Below are 16633 nucleotides of genomic sequence, written 5' to 3'. Positions count from 1 at the left end.
TATATACTCTCTGGTGTTCATAGCAAGAAGATCCAAAATCAATCACCTGGAAATAATGAGACCATTAGATATAATAATGAAAGTTAAATTATTCATGTGATTTAAGTAACCTAACTTAAGGGGGTCTTCCTATGTGATGGGTTGAAAAAATCTATTTTTTTTTCATAAATTGCTCCCTTAACATGTCTAGAATACGGTAGTAAAGCGATTTTAGAAAATTCGAAGTCGTTTTAAAGATACAGCAGGTAAAAGAAAGAGTGGTTCGGAGCGCTAAGTTGGCAGTTAGAACTTTAAACGTTTTTCTCAAAACTGTATTTCAAACTTTCCTCCATTGTATCTCAGAAACGGCTGGACCGAATTACTTGAAATTTACAGGGCACACTCAATATATTTAAACGCATGGAATGAATGAAAAATTTTTTAAAACTTCGATTTTTTTATAGCAAAAAACAAAAAAAAAAACGCCTAATTTGCAACTTCTATTTCAAATGTCTATCAAAAATCAATTATTTTTATACTCATTTGATTATAGGTCATTCCGTGCTTTTAAGCCTACAAATTAAAACGCCGTTTATTTTTTTTTTCAGATAAGCCGATCAGCCGGAATCGTGGAGGAAGTGGGAGCTCTTTTTTTCGAGGCGGGGGTGTTCAGAGCGCTGTAACTCTAGTTTGACTGAATATTTTTAGCTGAAATGTTATATTTATACTGTCCAAATATGTGTTAATAAATGATAAAAAACTTGAAGCTCTAAATATTTACTGGTCGTAGAAAAAAAATCCTAAAATATCCCTAAAAAACAGGCCGTCACATAGGAAGACCCCCTTAAGTTAAATTTTTGTTTATTACAAGTTTGATTCAATTAAAAATATTCACCTTTATACCAGATCGGCCTTGTTGCTTCAAGAGAACATTTTCTGGCTTCATATCACAATGTATTATTTTATTATTGTGCAGGGCATCTAAGCATTGCAGTAACGAATGAGAAAATTTTCGCACCAGCTGCAAGCTAAAACCTTGAAATTTATTCTTCTTTATCAGTTCATACAAATTAATAGAAAGGAGCTCAAATGTTATGCACATATGGTTTCGGAAAGTAAAAAAATCAAACATATGGATAATGTTCATAGTGTTATCTTTATCTTGTTTCCTCAGATGCTGAAGAATGCGAATTTCTTCCTGGGCTTGCCTGTGAAATCGCTTTTCATTTCGAACCATTTTTAAAGCAACATGCTCATGGGTTTTATGATCGTAAGCTTTAACAACCTGGCCAAAGCTACCTTTCCGATGACTTTGAGTACTTCATACCGGTAAGCAACATGATCATGCGGGATATGAATATAAGATCCTTGTTCATTGTCGAATTCAGATAGACTGACACCAGGTCTGCCTGCTCTTTTCTTAGCATTCGCCCCAATGAAATAAATTTGTGGGTAAGAGAATATCTCGTGGTGCTCGTAAGGAGTGAGCTTGCTCATATACAACAGCATGACTTGTTCAGGGGCTGCCACAGTGGTCTTGGGCTTCTCCTGACTGTTGCTCTGGGAGCTGCCAGCCTCGCTGCTCCCCGTTGTAATGGGCAGAGCGGGCGTGCTGCTCGCAGCGCCGCTGTTCGCCGAGCTATTCATAGGGGGGCTCTGTTTCTTGGCCGTTTTCTTCAATTTCGGCAATGTTTCAGTGGCGTAATAAGAATATAATTTCGTAACAGTATTGCCAGAAGACAAGCCCGACGTCGGCTTATCGCGACAGACAACATCACTCGATTGATGATACATCGCCCCATGGAGCACTAGCAATCGCTAGCGGAGGTGAAAGATTTTTTGCACATTTCACCATCACATTGACTTGATTAGAAAACATGGAACTGACGACACATTTCAACAGAAAAATGACATGTAAACACACTGAGACATGTTAAAAATAATGAACCTGTGCGACGACAGACAGCTCAAAACCCTTTGTTTCCCGATGACACAAAGCAAATCACTTGAGAGTTTTTTGTTGAATTAAAAATCACATTTACACCATTCTTCATTAAACCAACACGTATCGCACTGTCGGTTATGTCTTCATCTATTAAGCCTAATACAGAATCGATGATTTTAAGTCACAAATATTTAAAAATTGGCATCGTCGAAAATGTTCTGTCGTATCACAAGCACGTATGTAAAATGCATGACTAGTTCAGTCGTTTTCGTATGGAAAAGAACACTTGTAGAACTAAATAAGAGTGGATGTGTTATGTTTGATAAGACGACTTAAACGTAAAAACATCTAGCATTCTTTTCAGTCAATCAAATTTATCTCCAGCCAAGAATTAATGGTTATTTGACGGCCATGATTAATTCGCTACAAATCTCTCGCTAGTGAATTCGACACGAGAGAGATGTCTCTGTAACCGCAGAGGGCGCAGCCGTGCGGGGAGCTCATCCCGAGCTACGTCGGCTAACGCACGCTTACGGTTGCTCTGGGTGCGAGGTGCGAGTGCGAAGGCCCGAACACAAACGAAATCATAACAAAACTAGCTGTAAGTGGAATTCTGTCTTAAGGCAATTAAGGCATCGTGCCTTAAGGCAAATTGCTGGAACTTCCCGTACCAAAAATTATTATTTTTTTAAAAACGATTAACATTTTTTGAAAAAAATTTACTTCCAAAAAATAAGATTTTTGACAAACAATTAGACAAAAAATTACTTTAAAAAAAAAAAAAAAAAAAATTTAATTTTTTTTTTTAAATTTTTTTTTTTTTTGAAAAAAAATGTTTTCTTTATTTTGACATATTTTGAAAGATCTAAACTTTTTTTCAAAGCAATCGTACTGCATAAAGACGAAATATCAAACCGCGTAAGCGCCGCGTCGACGTCTAACGCGTAAACATTGGTACGGAACCCATAGGAATGTAAACCAAAATTATATTTATTGTTAAAATCTCTATAAAATATCTGATAATTTGATGTGCATATGTCTAATGATCATTTTTGACCGCCAAATGGCATTTTTTTTACTTTTTTCTTTAGATCTCCGAAACCACTAGACCTGCCTTCATGAAAATTTGATCGGTTCTTCACCTTGTCAATACAAGTAAAATGTTTTTTGAATTATTAAAATCGAACGCTCCGTTCTCTTAAAAACTGAGGTACCGTTTTTGGCACTTTTTGCCCCATATCTTCGGAACGGCTAGACCTGCCTCCGCCAAAAACTAATCAGCACGTCTCCTTATCAATAAGAATCGAATGTTTTTTGAATTATTCAAATTGCTTCATCCGTGTTCCCGAAATCGTCGACGAAAATTTGTATCCGCACACACATACATACACGCACGCACACACACACACACACACACACACATACATCCATTTTTTCTAAGGTATGCCAAAATATTCAGAAACCTTTGAAACGTCGAGAAATGCAAAAATTTTCATTTTCGATTACTATAACTATAACATCTTATTACTATAACCTACGGGAAGTTAACAAATGTGAGACGAATTTAACACGTGCACTGAGGGCTGCCCAGGTTTGCGCAACCATTAGAGAGGTTGATCCGAAATGGTCACTTTAAGCACTAGGATTACCTCTCTATAGAAAACTTAATTTATTAGTAACAGTTAATTTTAGTTTTAATTCAATACTGAAACTAGTGGTGTATGGCATCGTGCCTTAAGGCAAATTGCTGGAACTTCCCGTACCGTAACAAAATGTTCGAGGAATATTAAATGTTTTCAAATAGATTATTATAAACTCTGTAATATCGTCTAATATTTATAAGAATTATATAAACTGAATTACAAAATTAAAATTGTTCACTTAAAATATATGAGTGAGCTTAAGAACTTTAACCAGAATTAAAATTGAAATCTAAATTATTTTTGATACACAAAAAAAAATCTTGAAAAAAAATTAAAATTTATATTTTTTTTTTCAAAAGTAATTGTTTCGTCAACACAAGCAGAAAGTTTTTTGAATTATGCAAATCGGTTGCTTATTTCTCTCAAAAACTGTAATTTTTTGTACATTTAGCTTGGTATCTTCAAAATGGCTCGACGTGTATTTGCCAAAACCTAATCACCACTTCTCCCAATCATTGCAAATTGAATGTTTTTTAGATCATTCACATCGGATACTCCGTTCTCTCAAAAACTCGACTTGTATTTTCTGCACTCTTTGCTCCGTATCTCCGTAACGGCTGGACCTGCCTTTGCCAAAAACTAATCAGCACATCTTCCTATCAATAGGAATCGAATGTTTTTGAAACCATTCAAATAGGTTGATCCGTGCGCTCGAAAACGTGAACGAAAAAATTCGGACACACAAAACACACACATACATCCATTTTTTCTGAGGTATACTAAAATTTTCAGTTCAATGGTATATATTAAATTAACTTATTTCAAATGTATTTTATTCAAGAGTGAATGTTAACTACAATCAGTAGTTTCCTACAAAACACCACACATATGATTCGGTATAGATTCTGATTAGAATCGCTCAAGCTTGCTGCGAAATTCAAAACTTTGATTAATTTTCATAATTCAATCGCTTATCGTGGGCCTGTAATATTTTATTATGTTATTTCATACTATAAAATATATGGTTATTCAAGTTTAAGAAAATCGTCAACAAATTATTTCAACATTGAATTACGAAGAAACGGCCCAGCCGATCTTTACCAAACACTAATCAACGCGATTCCCAATCAATATCTTTCTAACAGTTTCTGAACTTTTAAAATCGATTCAAAATTGTAGGCTAAAATGTAGACTAAAAATTTTACAATCGTAGTCGTTATCGAGCGACATCGAATGGTTTTTCCATTTTTTAAATTGATCCACTCGTTTTCGAGAAAACGACGAAAGATAAAAATCGGCTCACATACACACTCACGCATACTTTTTCAAATTTGGTCTCATTCGATTCAGAATGACTTGAAACGTTAAATTAGCAAATTAGATTATCGCAACACCTGAACTTCTTACATATGTTTTTCTAAGATATTCTGGTCTTTTTTTAAATTTTTACTTTATAGAATCAAATCAACAACGAAATCAATTATAAATGTTATATTTCATAATAAGACTATAATTAATTTCATTATAAATATAAAATGATTTTTGAGCTAACAAGTTAATTGATAAAATATCTTTCATCAGATCATAGATAGTACAAAACTAATTTATTTTACTGGAATGTGGTATATAGATAAATATTCAAAAAATATATTTCATGTTTCATTAATGGCCTAAAATACATCTTATTAATTATAGTAATAGTGTTAACTATATTATGAACAAAATATATGATATTTGAAAATCACGTTGAACAAATTCGTTCACATTAATTCCTCCGCATAATAAATCACTCTCTCTACGAACTGTTTATTTTTATAAACATTCCCTTTCCTCTATCATGGGAAAATATATTAGTACAAATTATGCAACAACCTAACCCTTAAAATCGCATTATCAAAATAATAAATTACGTATATGATATGCTTAATAAAATCAGCCTTGTAGTAAAATAAATGTTTTAGATGGATAGGTATTTTATATTAATTTTTAATACTGAATCGCAATTTCATAGTTCCGTAAAACTTAATAGATAATATAATAAATGCGTTTTGATAAATCGACGCGTATTAAAATATCAGCGCACATTTTATCTTCACTTTGGTCTTTTACACGCTGATGTTCTTTCTTGTCGAATATACAATCCGATACAAATATCACGTACTTAAGTACAAAAATTCATTTAGTCTTTGAATATTTTCATATACCCAAAGTATTATCATAAAAATAGCTTAGTATCCTACCTCTTTAATACTAATTTCTTGCTTAATATTTATACCTAAATTCTAAACTTTATGGCAGTAGCCTACTTCTTGATTTTTAGAAGTCACACATGTGTATTTTCCTGCGACTTCGGATAAGATTTATTATATGCAGTTTGTGCTTCGGCAATTGTGTCAGGTAAAGTTGTATTATTTGTATCTGGCAAAGCCAAAGAGATGAAACCTGTCACAAGGGCCAACGCGCCCAAACACATTAAAGGCACTGATCGATCGGTGATCTCGCCCTGAAAAAGGGATAAATTAGGAACAAAATTATTTTAAAATATAACAAATAATAATAAAAATGTGGTTCCTTGTATTGGTTTCAAAAATAGAACTTTATACCAACCAAAACAAGCAGCAAAGGAGAAAGTAATCCTCCAATTCGCGACCAAAAACCACATAAGCCAAGAGCTGCTCCGCGCACGCTTGTTGGAAACAGTTCACTTGTATAAAGGAACATACAACAAAAACATGACACTGCAATTCCTTTACCAGCCAAAATCAGACCAATTATCAACATCCCTGAAATGATTTAAATAATTATATAAATCCATATTGTTAAATTACAGAAAGTGTCTTACGCCTACCTTGATGATGACCCGTATAAAACGTGATCCCTGCGACTGTGGCGCAGATAGCTCCGCACAATATCTGATATAAGGCAGTGGGCCATCGTCTACCAAATTTGGAAAGAGCCCAAAAAGCGAGTAAATATGCCACGACTTCTATGAAAGCCCCTATGAGGAAATTTACGTGTCGTTGTCCATCCAATTTTGGAAGATAAAATACGGTTCCATAGTAGCATAAAGTTACACTGAACCTGTTTATTGAAATTTTAGTATAGATTGTCATAAATGAATAAAAAGATAATATAAAAATTATATTTACCAAACCATAGTCATAACCAGCGCATGCTTTCGCAATAATGAATTTTTGAAGATGCCAATTAATCCAATTTTTTCAATGACCGGATCGGAAACAACATTCTCTACTAATTGCTCTGATTGGCATGTTGTGCCATTACGATTCATGTCTTGCTTCGTTCCATTAAATCTAAATAATAAAATGTACGGTAATTCGATATTTCAGATAAACACGCATTCTGTTACAAAAATACCTCATTATTCTATCGCAGACTTGATGAGCAGATCTGTATTTCCCAATCGTTGTTAACCATAGTGCGGATTCTGGTATATTCCTGATAGAACATGTAGTTAAATTAGTGGTTAGAACTAGAAGTAGGAGAAAAGATTACAGTAACGTTGGTGATTGCTTACCAACTGTATATTACACTAACTATCGCTGGTAATGCGAGAACAATTTGCAAATAACGCCAATCTGCTAGAATCCATGCAACGGATGCCATAAAGGCACAACCTCCAGCCCAAAATATTTCCCAAATTACGGCCACTGCTGTTCGATGGCGCACAGGAAAGAGCTCCAATAGCAAAGTGAACGTCGAACTTTGCAGACCCTAAAAAAATAATTGGATAGTCATCGCAAATTAGCTCAAGGATTACAATTTACTGTATATACGAATATTTCATAAAAATCATAGTAAATTCTACAGCGTCAAGTCTTTAAAATCCTAATCTTTTGGAGGTTATGCGTTAATTCTCAATATGCTGCTAATTCCAATCTTACGAATAAAGCAAATTTTCTTCAATAGTTCCTTCCTCGTTTTTTATTTTTTGCTATTTTCTAAATTCTTGTAGTGGATATTTCAAAGATTTCTGATCGTCAGAAGAATTTCAAGACATTAATCATTCTAAAATCCGAAATATTATATTATCAATATTCAAACAGTATCATATTATTAACTTCCTACTAGCTTATTTTATGCTTTCTCGACGCTTCAAGTCATTCTGAAACAATTGAAACCATATTTGGAAAATGTATATGTGTGTGAGCCGATTTTTAACTTCCCATATGACAAGTTATAGTAATCGCAAAAAAATCGAAAATGAATATTTTTATATATCTTTACGTTTTTTGAACAATTTGGCATACCTTAGAAAAAATGGATGTGTGTGTGCGGATACAAATTTTCGTCGATGATTTCGGGAACACCGATCAACCGATTTGAATAATTAAAAAAACATTCGATTCGTATGGATAAGGAGACGTGCTGATTAGTTCTTGGCGAAGGCAGGTCTAGCCGTTCCGAAGATACGAGACAAAAAGTGCCAAAAACTATAACTCAGTTTTTAAGAGAACGGAGCGTCCGATTTGAATAATTCAAAAATCACCTGTATTGACAAGATGAAGAACAGATTAAATTTTTGGGAAGGCAAGTCCAGCGGTTATGGACTTTCAATAAAAATAAGTTAAAAACAATGTCATTTGGCGGTCAAAAATGTTTATTGGACATGTGTACATCAAATTATCAGATATTTTATAGAGATTTTAATGATGTGTACACATTTTGTGTAAATTTTTTTGGGTTCCGTACCAAGATTTTTAATTATGGTACAGAAAGTTCCAGCAATTTGCCTCAAGGCATGATGCCATGGACCTCACTAGTTCAATTTTTTATCGACGTTTTCTCAAAAACGGCTGCACCGATTACAAAATTGTAAAAGCCATTCGATGTAACTTGATATGGAGAAACCTTGATTATGTTTGCTAGATGATCGGGAAAATCGTTTCTTTGAAATTTGCAGAAAAGCTAATTATTTCGTCCACGTTTGTCCAAAAATTTTAAACCGATTTTGAAAGTTAAAAACCGATTCGAAAGATATCATTTGGTCATCGTGCTGATTAGTTGTTGACAAATATTGTCAGATTATATGTCATTTTTTATACTTTTTTTAATAAAATCTTAATATTAATGTTAATATCTCCAATACCACATAATAAAATTCTAATTCTAATTTCGATCCACAAACAAACCTGAACAAAAGCTCCTTGCAACATGCGAAGAGCCGCGAAGATTACAAAACCCCCGTAGGACCCCAACAATCCTTGAAGTATTCCTAATGCAGCTTGAGTGTATAGGCAAATTAAGGTTACTTTTCGGCGACCCAATCGATCTGCCAAGGGCCCAAAAACTAAAGCTCCTATGGTCACACCACCGAAGTACAAAACGGTGGCAAGCGCGGCGAGGTATCTTCGAGAGCAAACCAGGGAAAACTGGAATAAAATAATAATCATATTATTATTGAAATAGGATAATTAATCATTAAAATGTGTCTATTATCTTTTACTTACGTCAGTGATGATGGTTCTTTCATCTTCGGCAAATTCGAAACCTGTGTGGCACGTACCATTTTGTAAAGACGCGCAACCAATGTATTCTTTAATCGTGCCATTGTCCTAAATTGCATACCAAAGTTTTTAATAAACAACAGTTGGTACTTGGTTCCTTGAATATTCAATAAAAATTACCTTGCACCGAAAAGCTGGCTCGTAATTGAGAAAAGCTGGTTCTGTGTGGTTGAATGCAACTATTGCACTGTGAATACTTAACAAAATGCATAGGATAACTTGATATCTTCCTGTAGTTTCAACTATAGCCCTCACTCGCTGCCGTGTACCATTCAGATCACTATTTTTCATCTGATTGAATTAATAGAATTAATTTATTTTGTTAAAAAAAATTACGACTAAATTTAATAAAAAAAAAATCATATGTTAAAAAAATCTTTCAAATTGTCATATGAAATATAGAGCAAAACTGTGCCAACATAAATTTAAAAAAAAAAACTATTTTTAAATGTATGTTTAATATTGTAACAATACTATATTAATAACAGTACAGTATGCAAAATAAAAATCTAAAGTTTTGATTGTATAAATTTCGTGATAACGAAGTAAACACTACTAATCTATAATTTGTGATAAAATTATTGTATTTATCTAATACGTAATACAAGTTCATTTGAATTTCACTCTCCATAATTGAACTACCTTATTAATTTGGAATAATTTGAAAATGTTAACACGTTAATCGCCACGATAATATCAGCAAAATTTCCCATGATAACTTAAATCAGATAATTTAGTTAGAATTTATCAAGGAAACTTAATGTATCAAAGAAAATTAGGTTTTGCCAAAATTTCTGAAAAAACACTATTTTTTATGTCACACATATATACCTGCCGTGTCCCTATATTAAAACTTTTTTTCTCGACAAGTGGTCTTCTACAAAATCGCGTATATCTGATATGGTTCCTGGAGAACATATTAGTATCAGATACATATGATTAACATGGCGATCAACGTGTTAAATTTAATAATTTCATTAAGGCTTTCACATTTTTTGAACTTCATAGTAATTGTATAACTAAAACAAAAGAGCACAATTAGTGATCTAATAATATTCTCTGCACAAAAAGGAAAATAAAGATCAGAATATGTTTTCAAGTTACAATGTACCTTTTCGGTATTGCTGCAATAAGTTAAAATATATCATAGCTATATTAGCAAAAAGACAACCACTGACTTGTCGAAAAAAATCATAACATGTAATAAACCACCACAAACAGAAAGGATAACCAAGTCATATAGTTGAAGAAAAGTATCAAGAGATTATAGAACCAATAGGTTGCCTTCTAATAAAAAAAATCACCGCAAAAAATAAAAAGGCAGCTATTTTGTTGCCTTCTAACAAGTCGCGTAGTTAAGGAGTATCAAGTATCAAGAGTTTATAGTATTCTACAACTGATTTTTAAAAACTTGCATTAATTTTCATAATTAAACCACTTCTCATAGACCTACAATATTTTGAAGAATTCGTTTCGGCTATCAACTCTATCACCATGGGAAGTTTAATCAAAATCCCAGAAGAGTAAACCTGAGGGTCTTCTTGTTAGTTTCGATTGCTTTCGATAAAGTTTTCCTCAAGTATTATTTTTGATTTAATTTTTTTGAAGTAAAAGACTCGAAGCTCGTAAAACAAATAAAGCTCGATGTATTTTTAATTATAATTTTTGGTATACCTTAATTTTTAGTGAGTGTTTTATTAACACAAATTTTGATTTTCATAATTCAAGAGTACTTAGAAGCCATTAATTATATCCATTAATCATATGATCGATTTTTATAAGTTTTTGAATCCCTGTCTGTGGTGATATTTAAAATTAAACCGCCCATCCTCACCTAACGTCACGTGTCTTTTTAGTACTTCTAAAATTTTGCATTTTTTTTTAAATTTAGGTAAAAAATAAACACACGTGATATCTTACTAGGCCTCCCTTCCCTTTGTGATATTTCCTGATTTTTGGTCAAATCCCTTCCCTCCTAGAAGACAGACTTTTACAAGTTTAAATAAATATTTTAAATAAATAAAACATCTAGTATGATTTGATTGTATTTTAAGTACTTGCAAACAATCGTAAAATTTTTGAAACATTTTAGATTTTTTTTTAATTTTAGGTAAAAAATAAATACACGTGATATCTTACTAGATCCCCCTTCCCCTTGTGATACTTCCTGACTTTTTGGTCAAATCCCATATCCCACCTAGAAAATGGTTTTTATAAGTTAAAATATTATGAATAAATAAAACATCTAGTGTGATTTGAAATAAGTTACAGTGTGTGCAACAAATGTTATTCCGTCAATAAATCATCCAATTTGAACTTGCAACCGCGAATCTTGAATTCGTACGTCACCCAAATGATTGCCTCAGATACGCAATTGATAGAGTATTGATTATGTCGCGTAACATATTTATTTAAAGATAACTCCAACACAATGGTAATGGTCAACTAAAATGTTTACATTTTGAGAGTCAGAAATATTTATCAGATTGCATCATTATTCTGAGGATGTTTGTGCAACGGTATTTTTAAACTATTATATAATGGAAAATTACAATCCTAATTATACTCTTAAATATTTTATAAATATTACGTTATTGTTCTCTCTTCTATTGTGGACCATCGATATCGAACAATCGGCCGAATTATAAATATTGATAATTGATTAATAAATTTAAGTGCATTGAATTGAAATTCAATTCATGAACATTAATTGAAAATTGAATTTCAATTCATAAAATTAAATTGAAAATTGAGATTCAATTCATTAAAAAAGTTTTAATATAAGGTCATGTCAGTCATATATGTGAGATATAAAAAATAGTGTTTTTCTAGGAATTTCGGCAAAAAAATTATTTTCTTGAGATCGTATTGATTATATATATATATATATATATATATATAAAAATGAAAAAATTATTGATGAGGAACAAGCAAGTCAGATATTGCTTTGCATATATTTTAGGTATTAAATGTATGTATATTGATTTAATAAAAAAATACCAGAGCTTTACATATACTACTTATTTATTACTTGCAGTTAATATATGTTAAAAAAATGTTTTGAAAAAAATAACAAAAACTACAAAAGTTGTTGATGAAGATTTCAATTTATTATAATTTTAATTATTAACTTCCCGTATGGTAAGTTATAGTAATCACAAAAAAATCGAAAACAAATTTTTTTGCAAATCAATACGTTTCAAACGTTTCGAAACATTTTGGATCACCTTCAGAAAATATCAAATATAAGTGTGTGCGTATGTATGTGCGGATACAAGTCTTCATCGACGATTTTGAGAGTACGGATCTACCGATTTGAGTGATTTAAAAAATATTGGATTCCTACTGATGGGGAGATCTGTTGATTAGTTCAAGTCAAAAATAATCACTAGATATATGCACAACAAATTATCAAATATTTTATAGAGATTTTAATAAGTACAAATTTTGTTTCTAATTCTTTGGATTCCTTACCAAAATTAATAAAGTTTAAAGTTCAAAAATATAGTTAAAACAAATGTCCGCTATATTTTCGACTTTATGGATCAAAAATTTTGAATTGCGGTAAGGGAAGTTCCAGAAATTTGCCTTAAGACGCGATGCCATTAGTTTGAATAAATTATATCAAGAAGTTAACAAAACAACTAATACAAAAAATATATTAACCAACTGTAATATGTTTGTATTTCAACGAATAAATATTTTTATGAAGTAAAAAGTATTTAGGCATCACATGCAATAAATTTAATATTTATTTTGAATCTTATTTATAATCTCTAAAATTTTGAGCTTTACTTACTTGAAAAGTGTTATATATAATATACGTGATAAGATAAAAACCTACTTCAATAAAAATATTAATTTATTTAAATTTTAATTATTTTCAAAGAACTATATCTAATACTTAGCAAGCAGCAAATGCAGAAAAGTTACAAGAGTGTATTTTTGTATAATATCAAATATACTTAATTAATCAATTGCACGAGCAAATGTATAAACAAATCAGCTATTATAAAAAATATATTAAACAATTGTAATAAATTTATATTTTGATGAATAGATATTTGTATGAAATGAGTTAAAAAACATTTGTATAATAATTAGGTAAATTATAATTCGCAATTATAATCTGCGAATGTCAGGGTTAAATTTTGCACTACATCCTTGCACTTGGAATTTGTTATTTTATAATATATGTAAGCATATAAAAGAGTTTGATGAAGATTTCAATTTATTTTAATTTTAATTAATAATAATAAATTATATCAAGCACTTATTAAGCAACGAGTGTAGAAAAGTTACAAAAGTGTACATCTATTAACTATATTAAAAATATCAGAAATGCCTAATATAACAAACAAATCAACTCAAAAATTATAAAAAAATATTCGAACTTAAATAAAAATTATATTGAACGCCTGTAATACTTTTCTATTTCATAACAGAAATTTGTATGTAGTTTGATTTTTCTTCGGAATCTAATTCATACTTCTTATAAATTTGCTATAAATCTGTCTGAGAAGAAACGAGAATAATGATTATCCGTAACGGTTATATTATTTGCATACCGAAAACTTGATTTCGCGAAGAGTTGACCAAGCCAAACTTCGAAATCTTTGGATAAAAAATATGTAAATTTTATAGAATAAACTCGTAAATTCGAACTAAGAATAATTAACATAATATACTGAAATTTACCATTGAACTATTATAAAATATAGTAATTATTAATACAAGAAAAGAAGTTAGTTTTTTAACGTGTGTTAATCGCCACGATATCAGAAAAAAAATCACTAGGGGATATTGTAACTTTATTTGATAATATAGTTAAAGGGCAATGTATCGTATCAAGAAAATTTAAGGTATTAATGATTTTTTTGCCAAAATTCCTGGAAAAAACAGTATTATTATACTGAAAACATGGGCCTATATTAAAACTTTTTTGCGACAAGCCAAGAAATTTTTAGGTCTATTTGTCAGACATATATGTGTGACAAGGCTTATGAAGAACTTTAGAGCGTCAGACACATATGACTGACAAGTCGATAAACGTGACATATATATATATATATATATATATATATATATAATGTAATGATACGATATGATGTAAGGATACTCCTCCTAAACGATTATTCGGATTTTGATAAATCTTTTTGAAGTTTTTTAAGGGATTTTTTTTAGGATTGTTTGAATTATAGAAATATAGTTAAATTGTAGAAATAAATGAAAAAAATACAAAAAACCGCTTATAATTTTTTGACATTGAAAATATTCTGATACATGAGAACTGTCATCTGCCAAAAATGTCAATTCACTTGAAATGTAAATTTAGTAACGTTTATACTAGACAATATTAGTATATAATATACACATTTATGATTATAAATAAGAAAAATGTAATGTCTACAATATTATTGCCGAAAACCAACTGAGATGTGCCAGAAATTAAAACAATTTAAGATATCATATATGTTCTGGCAGATGAAATTATATAAATTAGATTAATAAATAACACAATACGTCCAAAATTGATAAACCTAATTTTCTTAAACTTATGCATGTTGTATTTTGCTTTACTAAATTATTTAAATACAAAATAATATTTCTACTTATTCAAAAAATGATTTAGAATTGTGTTTCATGTGTCAAAAATTCATTTTTGTTTTACGTTATGATTTTAGATTGAACAGTGCCTTATGAACTAAATTTTACAAATTAATTCACCTAAGATTTAAGCTGAAGTAATAAGTAATTGAGAGAAAATGTCATATGGAGTGCCAGCAAAATATATAACAAATTGCCAAACGATATTAAGATGACCAATGATGACGATAAATTTAAAAGAAAAATAAAGAAATACTATAAGGAATTGAAGTCAAAGAAGACTGAAGAGTTATATATACAGATATTTTAATTATAATAGATATTATATTAATGAAATAGTCAAATGAAATGTATATATAAAATATGAAAACTGTTTTTCATAATCTCTCATATCAGGCACCTCTGTCTGACTGAGATATAAAAATAATGTATATATAAATAAATAAATTTAATTAAAAAAAAGATCAACAATATATAACAACTACACAGATTTGTGTAAGAGCATTTACAATAAAATGATAAACTTTAAAAAAATAATATTTATTAAATTATTAGTAAGAAAAATGTAATTTAGAAATTGTGATTGCCAAAAAGCTACTAATATAGGGTACGCGATTATAAAAATTATAGAATATTACATATATATCATATAAATTATTGAAGCAATTATATAACAAAGGTGATATTGTTCTTGTACTGTAGATACTATGTTTATTCTTTCTGCATTTCTTATACTGATAAAAAACTGCAGTTTCCAATACGTATATCGTATAGCTTATGCTACATAAATGGAAGGGCATTGAATAGAATATTAAAAAGTATAGGATAGGATATTAAATTGGAACTTAGATTTTGACATGGGTACAGGACAACGTCTGTCGGGTCATCTAGTATATATATATATATATATATATATATATATATATATATGAGTGAGTTCTTGAAGGCGATACATCAAACAAAGAACTCATATATATATATATAATATATATATGAGATTCAGTCTTCAGGGCAATACATCAATTTGTGCATTTGTGAACAATTATCATTATGAAATATTAGGATTACTACAATTACATGTAAGTTTTTACACCATACCACTTTTTATAAATTAGTTTTAATTAATAGTTTTAATCTGTGTTTTTAAACTAGAGTCCACTGAGGATGACATAAAACTATGTGTCGAAACGTATGGAAACAAAAATGTTTTAAGTCATACAAGTTGTTAATTGATGTATTGTCCTGAAGACTGAATCTCACATATCTCAACATCAAAATTATAAAAAATTAACAATTATAAAAATTAATATATATACATATATATATATATATATATTAAAAAAATTAAAAGAAATTATTAAATATTTCACTTACCTTTAATATGTCTCCTCAGCCGGCTCCAGTTAATTGATTTGTATCAGATGCACAACGAACAGCACTCAATGAACTTCGACCACTGACAAAATCAACGGTCGCCGGCAAGAAATTCGACTGCCGGCTTAAATCGAGCTTCTCCAACGATGGCTCGGAGAACTCCGACTCTCATTGGGTTCCTGGAAGCGATGCGATATGGATTGAGTCAACGCTCATATCGAATGGCGGGTGAAATACTAATTTAATTGTCCGATACTTAATTAGGAACGACTAATTAAAAGTTCATACAATATTAAAAAAAATAGTTGTATAAGTAGTATGTTGTCTTAAGACAAGGTGCACCAGTATACATAATCAAGGAAGCGTCCATTAATCACGTAAGGTTTTTAGGGAAAGTAGGGGGAGGTTTGACAAAAAATCATAAAATATCACATGGGAAAGGGAGGCGTATTATCTTCTTAAATTTAATATTTAGTATTGAACTTGATTGATCTTTTGAATTTATAAGATTTATATCCAATCGTTTTCAAAAAAATCCAAAATTTTACGATTTTGTT

At 30.4% G+C, this 16633-nt stretch overlaps 2 protein-coding genes across 2 annotated transcripts in view; both read right to left on the bottom strand.

Moving 5' to 3' along the window:
• Window positions 1-16633, bottom strand: part of LOC113376187 (dual specificity tyrosine-phosphorylation-regulated kinase 2-like) — a 22239-nt gene that overhangs the window by 2390 nt on the left and 3216 nt on the right. Inside the window, exon 2 of the mRNA XM_026616104.1 lies at window positions 8-46. Coding sequence (XP_026471889.1) covers window positions 8-46 — 39 coding nt within the window. The remainder of the gene's footprint in view (window positions 1-7; window positions 47-16633) is intronic.
• On the bottom strand, window positions 5203-16221 carry LOC113377627 (solute carrier family 22 member 6-A-like). Its single transcript, XM_026618000.1, has 10 exons — window positions 16077-16221; window positions 9216-9386; window positions 9039-9143; window positions 8721-8960; window positions 7106-7302; window positions 6946-7026; window positions 6717-6881; window positions 6416-6648; window positions 6175-6350; window positions 5203-6070 (listed from the first exon to the last, which is right to left on the bottom strand). The coding sequence occupies exons 2-10, from the start codon at window positions 9384-9386 to the stop codon at window positions 5891-5893; spliced, it is 1548 nt and encodes a 515-aa protein (XP_026473785.1). The 5' UTR covers window positions 16077-16221; the 3' UTR covers window positions 5203-5890.

Source organism: Ctenocephalides felis, unplaced genomic scaffold (genome assembly GCF_003426905.1).
Source record: "Ctenocephalides felis isolate EL2017-DRISC unplaced genomic scaffold, ASM342690v1 CF-g0.4_SCAFFOLD_01886, whole genome shotgun sequence".
Classification (NCBI taxonomy): domain Eukaryota; kingdom Metazoa; phylum Arthropoda; class Insecta; order Siphonaptera; family Pulicidae; genus Ctenocephalides; species Ctenocephalides felis.
Note: the sequence above shows the minus strand (reverse complement) of the source record. Positions and strands in the feature narration are given on the sequence as shown.